Source organism: Gadus morhua, chromosome 15 (assembly GCF_902167405.1).
Source record: "Gadus morhua chromosome 15, gadMor3.0, whole genome shotgun sequence".
Taxonomy (NCBI): Eukaryota; Metazoa; Chordata; class Actinopteri; order Gadiformes; family Gadidae; genus Gadus; species Gadus morhua.
Window position 1 is genome coordinate 3328652 of NC_044062.1, and position 14476 is coordinate 3343127.

General features: G+C 45.1%; 2 protein-coding genes across 2 annotated transcripts in view; both read left to right on the forward strand.

The window, feature by feature from the left end:
* hcrtr2 (hypocretin (orexin) receptor 2) overlaps positions 1 to 4372 on the forward strand; it is a 7877-nt gene extending 3505 nt beyond the window's left edge. The window contains exons 3-7 of the mRNA XM_030378241.1: positions 887 to 1130; positions 1822 to 1937; positions 2071 to 2291; positions 2557 to 2678; positions 2758 to 4372. Of these exons, the coding sequence (XP_030234101.1) occupies positions 887 to 1130; positions 1822 to 1937; positions 2071 to 2291; positions 2557 to 2678; positions 2758 to 2993 (939 nt within the window). The 3' untranslated portion in view covers positions 2994 to 4372. The remainder of the gene's footprint in view (positions 1 to 886; positions 1131 to 1821; positions 1938 to 2070; positions 2292 to 2556; positions 2679 to 2757) is intronic.
* Positions 4373 to 6347: 1975 nt separating this feature from the next.
* gfral (GDNF family receptor alpha like) lies at positions 6348 to 14024 on the forward strand. The gene is made up of 9 exons (XM_030379702.1): positions 6348 to 7102; positions 7480 to 7617; positions 8396 to 8575; positions 9431 to 9493; positions 10577 to 10892; positions 12548 to 12807; positions 12927 to 13010; positions 13175 to 13256; positions 13343 to 14024. Exons 1-9 carry the CDS (start codon positions 7066 to 7068, stop codon positions 13410 to 13412), a joined length of 1230 nt encoding a protein of 409 aa, XP_030235562.1. The 5' UTR covers positions 6348 to 7065; the 3' UTR covers positions 13413 to 14024.
* The last annotated feature ends 452 nt before the right edge of the window (positions 14025 to 14476 follow it).

Sequence of the window (14476 nt, forward strand, 5' to 3'; positions counted from 1 at the left end):
ATATATATATATATATATATATATATATATATATTCAGCCAGTAGAAGCCTCTGTGTCAAATCCACCATTTGGTTAATGTTACATTTGACTTGCAGATGCATCAAATTCCAGCCACAATATTAATGCAGTTTTGAATTTGGGTTTTTGCGACATCCTCAAAAGTTTAATGCCCAGTGAGACGTGTGAGTCCGATTTGTGTGTTTCTACACACCAGTAAAAGCATATCCACTAAATCCTTGGTTCCATTTGCCAATGGAAATAATGTTACAAGGGCAGACCCATATCATTATTATATGCAAACTGTGACAACACAGTTTCTGAGTTCCAATACACAGCCTTGAACTTGTGTTCTCCAACTGTGGCCTTCTTTTTACCTAGAGTTACATATTCAGTTCTCTTCCTGCGTAATGCACGACCGGGAGTAGTATAATCGCTATAGGCTATTCAACTAACAGGGGAAAGGTTCTAAGAGCGATACTCAATGTAAGAGAGTCAGAGACTATAGGCATCATGCAAGAGGACCTAACACCAACCTGCTTTTAAATGATCTAATCCCAATGAGTCACTGATAAAATCACCTGCAATCATTTAATGATTATTGTAAAAGAAGCTAAATGGCATTGCCTGATGTAATTGAAGTGTAAGTGAAAACTTTAGACTGGATTTTATGTGGAAGATAAGAATCAAAACCAAACCACACATATTCCACTCAGCAATAATTCTGGCACTCAGCAATGGTTTGTGCTTGTTGTGGTTCGTGGTCAGGCATTTGCCTGACCACGAACCACAACAAGCACATAACCTCTCCCGCTCTCGAACACACTAGACTAACCCCAGTAGGGACTAACCCCATCCACGGTGTGTGTTCTGTCTGTAAACCCCCAGACCATCTCCGTGTCCGTCTCTGTGCTGACCCTCAGCTGCATCGCCCAGGATCGCTGGTACGCCATCTGCCACCCTCTGATGTTCAAGAGCACGGCGAAACGTGCGCGCAAGAGCATCGTGCTGATCTGGCTGGTGTCCTGCACCATCATGGTACCTCAGGCGATCGTCATGGAGTGCACCAGTTTATTCCCAGAGCTCACCAACAAGACCAGTCTGTTCACGGTGTGTGACGAGCACTGGGAAGGTGCGTGGGCTGTGGAGGGGGATCAGTGTTGTGTGTTGAAAGATGAGATGGTTGTGTTGTTATTCCATCAGAAATATTGGAAAGAACGTAGATTAAATCAGGGTATTCGGATGATATTTCGGGGTCGAAATCAAATGAGGTTTTGGTTGCTGCTCTGCTTCTTGCACACTGGAAATTTTAGGATGAAGTCAGCCTACTTGATTAAACACCCTAGGAAAATGTAGGATGAAACCAGCTTACCCGATGAATCATAATCACCCGAGGGAAATCTGAGTGGCACACCAATGGGAACGAATATAAACTACTCCGAATGCGCTGGGTTGTTATAGGAATTGTATAATGATGATATCACAACAACGAAATAAAACAAATTACAAGTAAATAATTATGTTCTCGAGACATGGGAGTAACAGTGTATGTAGATAATGTCATCAATAAAAAGAACAGGCTAGAACAGGCACTATGATCATTTTAATTGTTACATTGTGTAGCCAGCATTTTCCAATCTGATTTCTTGCCTGGTAATATTATGTCATTAGCATGATTGGATGTGTATCTCTGTAATTAATTTATTCATTAAAATAAAAGAAACATCAGTTTGAACTTGTCCTCCAGTGTGACAGCTTGTAAGGCCGTCTGGCACCAGTCAAACATCCACTAAAGAAACCTTCCTGAATTGCTCTTTTGACAGAGGAGATCTACCCCAAGGTGTACCACACCTGCTTCTTCATCGTCACCTACTTTGCGCCGCTGTGTTTCATGGTTCTGGCCTACATCCAGATATGCCACAAGCTGTGGTGCCAACAGGTGTGTGGGTCCAACGACACGCCTGCCTGCATGCATGTACAAACCTCCCCCCGTTCACAACGCTGGAATTCGCCCGCTCTTCCAACAAGCCTGACGCGTTCTCCCTTTACCTTCAAATGAAACCCGACCCCAGATCCCAGGCAGCGCGTCGGTCGTGCAGAGGAAGTGGCACTCGTTCCAGTGTCGCGCCCAGGCCTCTGCCCCCGGCGAGCCCGTGCGGGTGAGGACCGTCTCCGTGTGCGCGGAGGTCAAGCAGGTCCGAGCCCGGAGGAAAACGGCTCGCATGCTGATTGTGGTGCTGTTCGTGTTCGCCCTCTGCTACCTGCCAATCAGCGTGCTCAACATGATGAAAAGGTAAGGGTTATGCCGGGCGCTGCTGGTGACCTCGTCCAATCTCACCGTCTGGACACACACTCACACACTCACTGGACTGCACGCTGCTGACTCTTCAGACGGGGCAATGTGCTACTCTTGCACTAGTCCAATCTTGGTATTTTACCTTTTTTTATTGTGTACAAAAAGTGCAGCATGGATATCAACATCCGTGCATCAAACAAACAAAAGTACTGATGGAAATTGGAGCTGATGTTCCGGCTGTTATGTCTGACTGTCATTGCAGGGTTTTCGGGACTTTTAAACACACCAACGACAGAGAAACCGTCTACGCCTGGTTCACCTTCTCCCACTGGCTCATCTACGCCAACAGCGCCGCCAACCCCATCGTCTACAACTTCCTAAGCGGTAAGCTCGCAACGTGCAAATGCCCTTTTGTTTCTTGCAAGGCCCCGTGAAGTAGTATTCACCCCGTTTTGGTTCACAGGGAAGTTCCGTGAGGAGTTCAAGGCGGCGTTCTCCTGCCACTGCGTGGGTCAAAAGCCGAGCCGCACCAAGAGGCGAACCAGGGCGAGCACGGACAGTCGCAAGTCCCTGTCGACGCAGGTCCACAACGTGGACAACGTGTCACGCATCTCCGACCAGGTGGTGTTGTCCCACAACAGCGTGGAGCTCATCACGACGCATAACGTCGCACAAGAGACGGGCATTGAAACGACGTAGATCGATATGTGAACGCACGATATTTTCACCGGTGTAGTTACTGTAATTATTGTAAATATATGATATCACGCAAGGAAAGAACGCAGCCTGTTGTAACATAAGTATCGGATATATTATGTACAGATGGACTTTGCAATGGAAAAGATGTTGGCTCTCATTAGAAGAATATTGACCTCACTGTGCCTTGCCAAAGAATAGGTTTCGTATTGACATAGAGGCTTTGTGTTTTTATAGATGAGTTTGATGATGTAATGTATACTATTCCATGCCTGCCCTGTAAGGGTTAAGGTTAGGGACGAATGATAGGATGAAATTGTTTTCAACCTATCATTTAATTGCAATCATTTTGTTGCAACTTTTCCCTAAAATACACAGTAAAATGTGCTTTTTAAACTCGGTTTGGTTACATTACCAGAGTCCTGTCTTGATCTTTGGTATTTCCTACAGTTGCTTTGTGATACAACCTCAAAGCAGCATATATGTGTAGGGATAAAAAGCGTTTATATACTAAGGTTGTGGGAGGGTTACCCGGCAGGGGGTATGCCTGCAGAGCTGTTTGTCATTCTAGAGGTGGTAGGGTTCAGCGAATGTAAGTGCATGTGTGCATGTGAGTTCTTGTATTTGTTGGTCATGCATGTATACACCATCCACTCACATTTTGCTTCATGGTCCACACTTAAAGTCTCATGTTTGCTGTGTTCGGACAGGAATACCCTCTAGGTTCTCCAACGGGTTGACAAATGCATTGTGTCTAGATTGTGTGACACAAACTTACTACACCAGGGGAATGACGCGCTGTTTCGGATGAATGAGATGATGAGCGGGAATCTCTCCAAACGTGACGCACACGGTTGTAAGCGTATACGCTGGGGATTGCGAGCGTGCTTCCCCCTGCTGTGCTGTGATATTAAGGCTCGGAGAATCCCAACCTCTCCTGTTAAGACGGAGGATTGGAAAAATTTAAAAACGTGAGGAAAATCTTGATTTTCTCGTTTACAATCATTGAGCTGGAGAGAACTCGACGGGGCTGCCTAGTGTTACCTGGATAATGGCCTAATGTTTTTTTTCTTTTGACCCTCCTGTTGTTTGTTGACTTTAGTGGACATGCTGTTATTTGAATGCATAGAATTGTAATATCTTGCCGCCGGCCTCATCCCTGCCATTGTTCCCATGGTGACCTATATAGCACCACAACCCCTGTTCAGTGGTATCCACAAAGATGGAATAACAATGACCAGCCCTCTAGCGACCTCTGACAACACGTCCATCCGTCTTTCTGTCTGTACACCGCCTTTTTGATGTGTTTATCTTGGTGTCAATTGTTTATCTCAGACACATGGTTGCATTGCTTGCGTTGTTAAGTATAAATTGTTACACTAGAATAAACGTATTTTAACAAGATTGCAGTACGTCGTCAATAGGTTTCAATCGGGTTTTTTTCCAATACCTCAGTCAAGCGAACCATTTATCACGTGATTCTATGAAGTAAAGCAAAAATATTAAGTATTCTGCTGGAAACCTCAGGCAACCAAAGGACCTGTACGACCATCGATTCATTCACCTGTCCCATGATCAATCCATTGAGCCATGCATTCACTCATCTACCTCTTTATCCACGCTTCCAACCATTGATCCAGCCATCCGTTGGTTCATGCATTCATTCATCTATCCATCCATCCAAGCGTTGATCTACCCAACCATACATTTTCTGTCAAGGGTTATAGCCAAGGTGAATAAAAACCCTCTCCCTCTTACACACACACACACACACACACACACACACACACACACACACACACACACACACACACACACACACACACACACACACACACACACACACACACACACACACACACAGGGCCGTCGGACTGCGGGGACAAAGGGGACAGTTGTGGGGGGGCCCAAGGCAGAGGGGGGGCCCATGACCAAAAAAAAAATGTATCTTACCTTTTTTTTTATTTTTTTCCCCCCCCCCCCCCGTTAACAATCGTTCCCCCCCCCCCCCCCCCCCCCCGTCAACAATCGCTTCCACCCCCCCCCCCCCCCCCCTCAAAAATCGCTCCGGACCCCCCCCCCCCCGTCAACAATCGCTTCCACCCCCCCCCCCTCAAAAATCGCTCCGGACCCCCCCCCCCCCCCCCCCCCCAACAACCTGGCGCAGGGGGGCCCATCAGTACCTATAGTATAGGGGCCCAGGATTTGGTGCTACGGCCCTGCACACACACACACACACACACACACACACACACACACACACACACACACACACACACACACACACACACACACACACACACACACACACACACACACACACACACACACACACACACACACTTTCACAGCACACAAATACACCTGTCAAACGAACAGACTTTTTAAACCTATTGTCAATAATCATTACAGTTTTTAACTGCTAGTGTTTAATGTGCAGAGGAGTAAATGGTAAATCAATGTCCAATCTTCAATTATAATAAAATGCCTATGGCAGGTATTCTTTGTTCATGGTCATTGTCATGCGTCAAGGTAATACTTAAATCAATCTGAGTGGGTTTGGCTTTCAGGAGCTAATCTTATTCAGCTAAGAATGAATGAAATTAAAAAAAATGGCAGTTAAAACGTTGGGTTGCCTACTCACCTACACAGCTAAAGCCCCAAGCAAATATAATCTTTAAACACCAACATCATTACTATCAGTAATTAAAAGCAATCAACAAAATAAAAATTCTGTAGCCTTAACATGACAAACAACCAGGGTAATGGGTTGCCAATAAGCCTAGGCTAACCTATATGTAACACGTCCACCTCATATTTCCATGTTTTTTTTCTGCATCTTCCCTGACAATTAAACAAATACATGTAATAAATTAGAACTTACTCATACTACTGATATTCGAAGATTAGTTTAAACTTTATTACCTTGCTTTAACAGGGAACTGTTACTTCACGTCGTTTCATCGGTACATGATTCATGGTACTTGAGTCCTACTTATTTACTATTATTCACATGTAAACATATAACGGCTTGGGTTTTTGTCTCCCCAGTATTTCCAGCCCTTGCATCACAACTCCCCTGCACTGGGCTGCAGTTAATGTCAGGGGTGACGGATCACTTCCACCGCACATCGGTGTTTCCTTATTTGTGTCATTTCTCAAGTCACATTCTTGCAGATTTATAAATATTTAACCTCGACACGTTTCCTCCATCGTGAAAACTAATGGAGCTTGTGTCAAATGATGACACAAGCTCAGGGAGTCTTTCATTTATGCAAAACGATGGGTGTAGGAATGGAATTCAACTCCTTATAAGGGCGGGGGCGGGGGGGGCACGTCATCCGGGGAAAGGAGATGAGCGTCGTCCCCCAAGCGATTTGGAGTGAGTCTGAGTCATGGACCAGAAACAAAATCCGTTTATCTGCGATTTTGAGCATCAGCGCTTAGCTAATTATTATCAGTATTGATACTGACACGGTGATGTAATTTGTTGAGCTATTGACCCACAACTTTGCACAATTACTAACAGGGGTGGCCTAGGGGGGGCTGACTCTCTCGCTGTAGCCTACAGAAGAAAACAAATCCATGCGGACCTTAAGGGTCCAAGAGGCAAAAAGGTTCAGCATGTAACAAAAGCCCCATGTAGCCTACCAAGTTTCCAAAATCTGGAAATCCTTGATCTAGAGATACTATGTGAAAACCTAAATAGGCCTATAGGAAATGTCTGATGGCTGACATTTAATAATGTTCAAATTGGCCTGACACAGCCCTCAAAAAAAATCATGAAGAACAGATCTGGTGCTTTCGAAGGATCAGGCTGATCCAGTAAATGATGTATTGTTCATGGTTGTTGTTTAACTAACTGTCTGTACAGCTGCGATGGGAAGTCCGCTTTGTGGGTTTAATTGAGCGGACGCGCCAGATTGATTGGGATTTATCGCGAGGACATACCCTGTCATCAGCTGCCTCAAATCTCGCTCGTTTTAGTTGACGTCAAGGGCAGAGTCGGCTCAGTGTCAACAGAGCAGCTGCCGTTTACTCCACTTGTCCCTCCCGAGATCAGAAACACGTCAACATGCCGCCAACACATCTGGGAAACGCTCTGATACTAGGTGAGTGCCGCTTGTTAGGCTTTTGGGTGAATTTGGATGCATTTTATGAAAAGGGATCAAAGCATAGACATATAAATAATAAATATCAGAGATCAACTGTTTCTTGTAGACTGCGCGTTTCAATGGATTCACAACATTTGCTGACTATCATCACAATATGGAATTCTCTCACTTTGCATTCTGCATAATATCATATCATTTATCTTTTTTACTATTCATCAGAGGGAACTTTTTTTGTAAGTCAAAACATCGCATCTAACTTAGTTGTACAATCAAAGTGGATAACAAGATAAAATAGATGCACAAGAAAAACTCAAAGACTAGAAATCCAAACCTTTTTAAAAGTGGTTTATGAACTATGCATGACTCCTTTGCAGGAGCTGTGATCCATCATGTTGCAATGGGGCTGCTCTCTAGATCCCCCGACTGCCTGAGGTCGATAGATACCTGCATCTCTGATCTGTGCAGAAACATGGAACAGGCAGGTGCTATTGGCTCACTGTGTGGCGATGACGGTAAATATCACATCACACTCACCATCATCGTTTACATAATGTCTAAAGTGTTTGATCTCTCAAATGCACAGCATAACACAGGTTGATTCTGAACAGTGCAATTCTTAGGGCATGGATTCATAAATAAGGGTGATAACATTAGAGAAAGCATCCAAACGGTGCTAATAAAGAAGTATTTGTTCTGCGTATACTGTAAGTGTGTTGTTGTTTTTCTCGGTTGTCATTAACGGCGACGCAACAATGATCACATTTTCTCAGAAGGATTAGGAACTGAATTGAGTTTGGCAGATAGCAATATGGTTAGCTTGTTCTAGCTCAAGAAATAGCCTTGAGCGGTAGCATGATTGTAACTGGGGTGAACCTTCACCTCCCTATTGCCGACAGCTTGAGCACACAGCAATACCATTATTAAACACACACTTATGTGGATACAGGCCTTGAGAACAGTTGTATTCAAAGATGTGTGCAAAGTCATAATGTACAATACAACTGCGTGTGTGTGTTTTTGTTTGTGCGTGCGTGTGTATGTGTGCCTGAGTCTGTTGCCTGCAGGTGTGTGGTCTGTTGCCTGTGTGTGTTGGGGTGTGTGTGGCCTGCAGGTGTGCGTGCGTGCGTGCGTGCGTGCGTGCGTGCGTGCGTGCGTACGTGCGTGTGTGTGTGTGTGCGTGTGTGTGTGTGTGTGTGTGGTAGGGTTAGTCATCAAAAGGTTTTGCTTGATTAGTGAAAAATCCTGTTTTTCCTCTTCCCTGTTTATTCTGCGCTCCATTCCCGGACAAAGGGTGTCAAATAATAGGCTCGGAGGTCTGTAACGTGAGCGTGGGGGCCATGCTGGAGCAGTTCCCGTCACTGCAGCAGTGTATGTGTGTCTGGGTGGAGGTGGTGGAGGAGGAGGAGGAGGAGGAGGAGGAGCCCTGTCGCTCTCTGCAAGCACTCAAAACACAATGCCACCAGAAACCAGGTGCAGGGTTCTCACCATCCTTGTTCCCCATAATCTCTGAAACATTCTGAATGGCCCACTTATTTACCCAGGTCCGGGGTTTGTTAATCGTGGTTGCCCCGTTCTCCGGGGGCATCACGAGGGTATAAATAAAATGTGTTCGAAGCGATGGCTGGGATGGATGTCTGATGGTGGAGAAGTGGGGAGGTGATGATGAGCTACAGAGCTCACCACGACGCCACTTTAGATCAGTCGACATCTGCTTAAAAATGCATGTTTACATTTCACACCTGTTTATCTATTTTACATAACCACTCAACTCTTCCACATCGGTGCATACTACTCATAAATATTCATATTTCACATTGTTATATTCCATGTACAGTATTCGATTTCATTTAGAGTTATTACTATATTTTATTTTATTGTCATTATGATCAGTTTGTGTTTCTCTTGTGTACTTTTTCTTTTTATATTGCAGGAGCCTAAAGGCTCAGTTATGGTTCCACGTCGACGCAGCGCAAGAGGGTCTACGGAGCCATTGCGTCCTTGCGTTCCCTCCTTGCGTCCACCGCAAGGGCCGGACGTGCGTCTCCCAAAAATGTTTCACCTTGCGTCGAGGCGTCGCAGCAGCAAGGGCTGTGATTGGTCCGCTTACAAAAAACCTGACGTAAACCAAAAGCATAAACCAAAACAGGTCGACGACTGCGTCGAAGCGTCTGGTCGCTCCTTGCGTTGCGTAGACGTGGAACCATAACCATGAGCCTTGAGACTCAAGGATTTCATTGCCAGTGACAGCTGTTGTAACTGTTGTGCATATGACTGATGAACCATCTTGAACCTTGAATCTCGATCTTTCTCCTGTTTGTGTTCCAGCTCTGCGGAAGAGAAGCACGCCTGCAGAGATGGACTGGAAAGCCAGCAATTTACTCGGCGTCTGTAATTATCTCTCTTCTTGTCTTCTTCCTGATTGGGTTGGGATGGCTCAACGGAGTGCATGCAAATGGATTCTTTGTTATTGATCGACACAGAGAAAATGGGTTGAATGTCATTATGTAACGACAGCACTGATGGTCCACATTACTGATTATTAATTTGAATTATAAGCTTCCCAAGTGAGCTCAAGTGCCATACCATGTACGGGCATAACACGCACCAATAGAACACTAAAACTAAAAACAACTTGCTATCCAACAGATTCCTTGGTTGGTATTACCGTTTTCAATACTGTGTAGACTAGGGCAGCTTGTGTCATAAAAGATAGAGAGAGGGAGGAATGGACCAGGTGCAATATAAAGGTTGGCGTGGGCAGACCTAGCCTGTCACTCTGGGGCGCCGGCAGTCCGTAGTGGGGCGCAGAGCCAATCACAAATACTTATGTGAAAATGAATATGGACAGCAAGGCGCCCCCCATGGATGCATAATGAAAACTGCATTCCAGCCACCCACAGCAATTCAAATTATATCGAGAAATGAATTAAATAAAAACAATGTGGACACACTCAAGTGACCTCCTTGTTTGGCCCTAGTCCGTCCCTGTCTGGCTCCATGGTCCACAATGAAATGAACAGATAAGGATGTCCTTAAAGAGTAGTAATAGATATTAATATATTGAAACTAGGTACACCATTATAATGTTAAACGTATGCACGAGTCGTGCATTGGGAAACTTAGAAAGGGTGTGGAAGAAGAAATGGGAGAGAGAAGTCTGTCCCAGTGGTCCCGTTCCCCCCTTACCGGCTGGGGGCTGGGAACAATCTTCTGTGCTCATAAACACTGATTACAGTCACTGTGTGTGTGTGTGTGTGTGTGTGTGTGTGTGTGTGTGTGTGTGTGTGTGTGTGTGTGTGTGTGTGTGTGTGTGTGTGTGTGTGTGTGTGTGTGTGTGGGGGTGTGTGTGTGTCGGTGGGGGGGATGTTGGAGGGGCAACGAGTGCTGAGCTCTCCTTGGGCACCAAAAAGGCTATAACAACAACAACAACAACAACAACAACAAGTGGTGTCCATCCTCCCTCCGTGACAGTGTCCAGCGACGGTGGGTCCTGCCTGAAGCGGATCGGGACATGTCTAGCCGACCCGGTCTGCAACCGGAACCTGTGGCCGCTGCTGGAGGCGTGCGGCGAGGAGCGGTGCGACGGCACGCGCTGTCGGGACGCGGCCCGGCGCTTCTACGGGGGCCTGCCCGCGTCCGTGGCCGACCTGCTGGGGATGTGTGACTGCGGGCCCGGGGAGAAGGACTGCCAGCGCATGGCCGCCAGGCTGCACAGTGGCACGTGCGGCGGTGAAATGTGGAGTTGTCAGGAAGGGGTTGGCCAATGCTGGAGGGACCAGAGCTGCAGGTACTAATATACTGAGTATGTGGGCTGTGTATGCCTTCTCTCTGTGTGTGTGTGTGTGTGTGTGTGTGTGTGTGTGTGTGTGTGTGTGTGTGTGTGTGTGTGTGTGTGTGTGTGTGTGTGTGTGTGTGTGTGTGTGTGTGTTTTGAGAGTGTGTGTGTATGCCTACATGTGTGGTTTCGGTTTCAGTTTGTGTGTTTGTGTGTGTGAGCGAGATTGTGTGTGTGTGTGTGTGTGTCTGTGTGTGTGTGTGTGTGTGTGTGTGTGTGTGTGTGCTCTTTCCCTCTCTTGCCAGCTGGGTTTCTCTTTCTTGCTCTCCGTTTCTTTCATGCGCACCCTTTCTATTTCTCTCACCCCTTCTGCTATGGGGTCTGTTTCTCCGCATTCTTTATCTCTCTCACACACACTTTCACTCAATCGGTCTTGCTCCCTCGCTCTCTTGCCTTCTGTGTCGCTCCTTTTTGTATTTCTTTCACGGTGTTTCACCCACTCTCTTTCTCTCTGTCTTCTTTGCACTAATTATGTGTCACTCTTTCTCTTTCTCTTGCTCACTTGATCTGTCACTATAACTTTCTCTCCCTCTCTCCTTTCTCGCTTTCACACCCCATCTCTGCCTTTCGACCACTTTCTAGAGCACTTCTCTCTTTGTCTCTCTCTCTGTCTTTGTCTCTCACTTCTATGTCCTTTCTATCTCCTCTTCTGCAAGTCTGAATGAGCGAAAATATAGGATACATTTGAATATCAGAATATATAATGAGACATGTCATTATCTACGTCTATCCCAGTCACTGTGGAGAATTGTAAGGCACTGTTATACTGCTTTTCTATTGTTGTGTAGCATTAACAGCATAGCTTTTGTCCCTGATTCACACAAAATGTAATCTCCACGTGCAAAACGGGTTAAACATCTTCAACCATACAAATCATTCAGTGAGCCAATGTAATGAATAATGCCATGTATGTTTCCCTGCAGCCTTATCTTAATTACATTTTCGTCCCCCCCCCTCCCTCATTGTCCCTGCTCCCCTTCACAAACCGTCCAATTAAGATGAAATGTGATCCCATACACCAAAACGGAATGTCCTTTCACGAAAATCCATAATAATAATAATGATTATAATAATTATATAGCGCTTTTCATTGACCCAAAGACACTTACAGTGAAGGGGGGGACCCAACTCACCACCACCAGTGTGTACTGGCCCGCCGCTCCCTATACGCAGAGTAAGCAGAGTGCGTAGGGCACCAAGTACCTGGGGGGGTCACCAAAAATTAAGGTTTCTAAAAAAATAATAAAAAATGATAATTACATTATTGAATGACAGAAATATATAAATGAGTTACGAAGAGGCCCACCGTTGTTTTTTCTTCATTTTATAAACTTTGACTCAGGGCTCCCCCCCTGGTTGACAGCGGGGAAACCCCTACTCTTTGCGATACTACCCTACTCCTGGGATCTTTTATGACCACAGTGAGTCTATGTGAGAACAGCAGCACTTGTGTGCACATAATGGAGTCTGCATTGTCTCGGCAGTAATTGGGAGGAAAACAATTTCAAGGGCTGAGAATGCTAAACATCCAACAAGAAGCTTGCTTAGACCTATACCCTTGCTGTTGCTGTTGCTGTTGTGGCTTTGTTGTTGCATCCAAACAAACAGACAGCGCTTGAAAAGCTTTACATCGAAATGCTGGCATGCGGAGAGTGCGACGTGCGGGGAATATGACGATGGAAATGAGGAGTGCGTTTGGCAGATGGAACCAGCTCTCCTTCTCAGCGGAGAGGCCGAGTGCAGAACGGCATTCCTCGCGCTGATGGGCACCCCCCTTCAGTACCCGTGTACCTGCACGGGCTTGAACTCCGGCGAGCAGCAGAGATGCGACGCCGTCAGTAATGTACTCCACAATCGCTCACGCTTCAGTGAGTGTGCTCGTGTTACGAGGCGTGTGATTCGTTGTGATTTGTAGCTCGTATAGCGAGGGGCCTGGTCACATGATTCTACTTTACACATGTTTTTCGTTTGAATTTATTATTTATAGCGGGACTCTGGCCAACATTGGTGGATTCTAACAAAACCTTTGACACTGGGGAATCGAAGTCTGATGGACACACCTGGGTGACTGGTAAGGCAATTCAATGATTTATGATATATTGTAGGCCTATATGTAGTACAACTATACACAATGATTATCGTGTTGTGTGCGTGTCATTCATTCATTTGCATAATAACAAGCATCACACTGCTACATTTTCGATTATGAAACTATTAAAGATGTTGTCCATTCAGGCCACCTCCTTTACGGGCTGATATACTTGGCCCTCATTGTAATCGTCATCTTAGTGACCACTGGGATTCTGTGTAAATCGGGGTAAGTATGGCACCAAAATGGAATGTGATTGTAATATCTAAAACAGTCATCGTATTATATAACGTGTGATTCATTTCTTTCTCCAGTGTGCTGAGGAAAAAAGGCCAGACCCAGTTTCACCCCCTGGGGAAACCAACATGTGTGGCTATTCCCTGACAAACTAAACAAACGTTTCTCTGTCATGAAGAGGGGAAAGAACATAGGGCTTTCCTTGGCAGGGGGTCTCCACAGTTATAATGGTACATGTGCCGTGCCTTTATTTACTGATATTTGTTTTGTTGTTGCTGTACACTTTCCTCAAAGGGACTATGTTGGTATTTATGTTGGTATTTCTCCCCATTTCATGTTCATGCTTCCCTGTTTTCTTTCCTGTTTTTTGTTTTGTATTTGTAGCAAGATATGAATGATGTTATTGATTATTAAGGGCAGTTCATTGATTTGTTGCCTGAAAAAATAACATATATATTTATTTCCATTCATGTATTTTTAATGATAAAAAAAAAAAACTGTTACCAAATGGCGAAACAACATCAGCGGCATGGCATCCAACACCCACACAATATCCATATATTTAATATTTGTGTGTAAGTATTTCACACGACAAACTGAAATTACATGCACTGAAATACCGCCCATCTCCTGGCATTAATGCCAGGCATCAAAGAGAGGTCTAATAATGAGGGCAAGCAGCAGGCTGATCTGGCAGGGTAGCGAGAGAATATGTTGGAGAAGGCTCAAAGAGACACTAGGGTGGCACGCAAAAAAAAACAACCTTTTGCTTCTGAATCCTCCACATAACTGAATCATCCATCACTATCTGATGATTGCACTCCTGGTTTTGGATGCTTTGAATGGTTTGAAACTGCATTCAAGTTTGGCAGCTTATAAGGGGCAGACCAGCGATGCAAATTATACTGTCAGGTATTTTTCTAAAGACCGTCTTCTAAAGACCGTACAGCAACATGGCATGGATGTAATTATCAAAGACAAAATTACAGACATTGGGATAAGTATCTGCCTCTGTTATGGCCAACAAACATTCCCTTCTGGGCTTTCAGACCTTAAGTAAATTTGGTTTTGCCTTCACCAACCATGGTCACTATCCCACATTCCTGATTGCAGTCCATGAACGACATCAAATTCTATCCAGTGCACTGAATATTATTTGATATAAGGAATGTGGTAAAATGGAAGCAATATATCATATTCTCTCTCTCTCT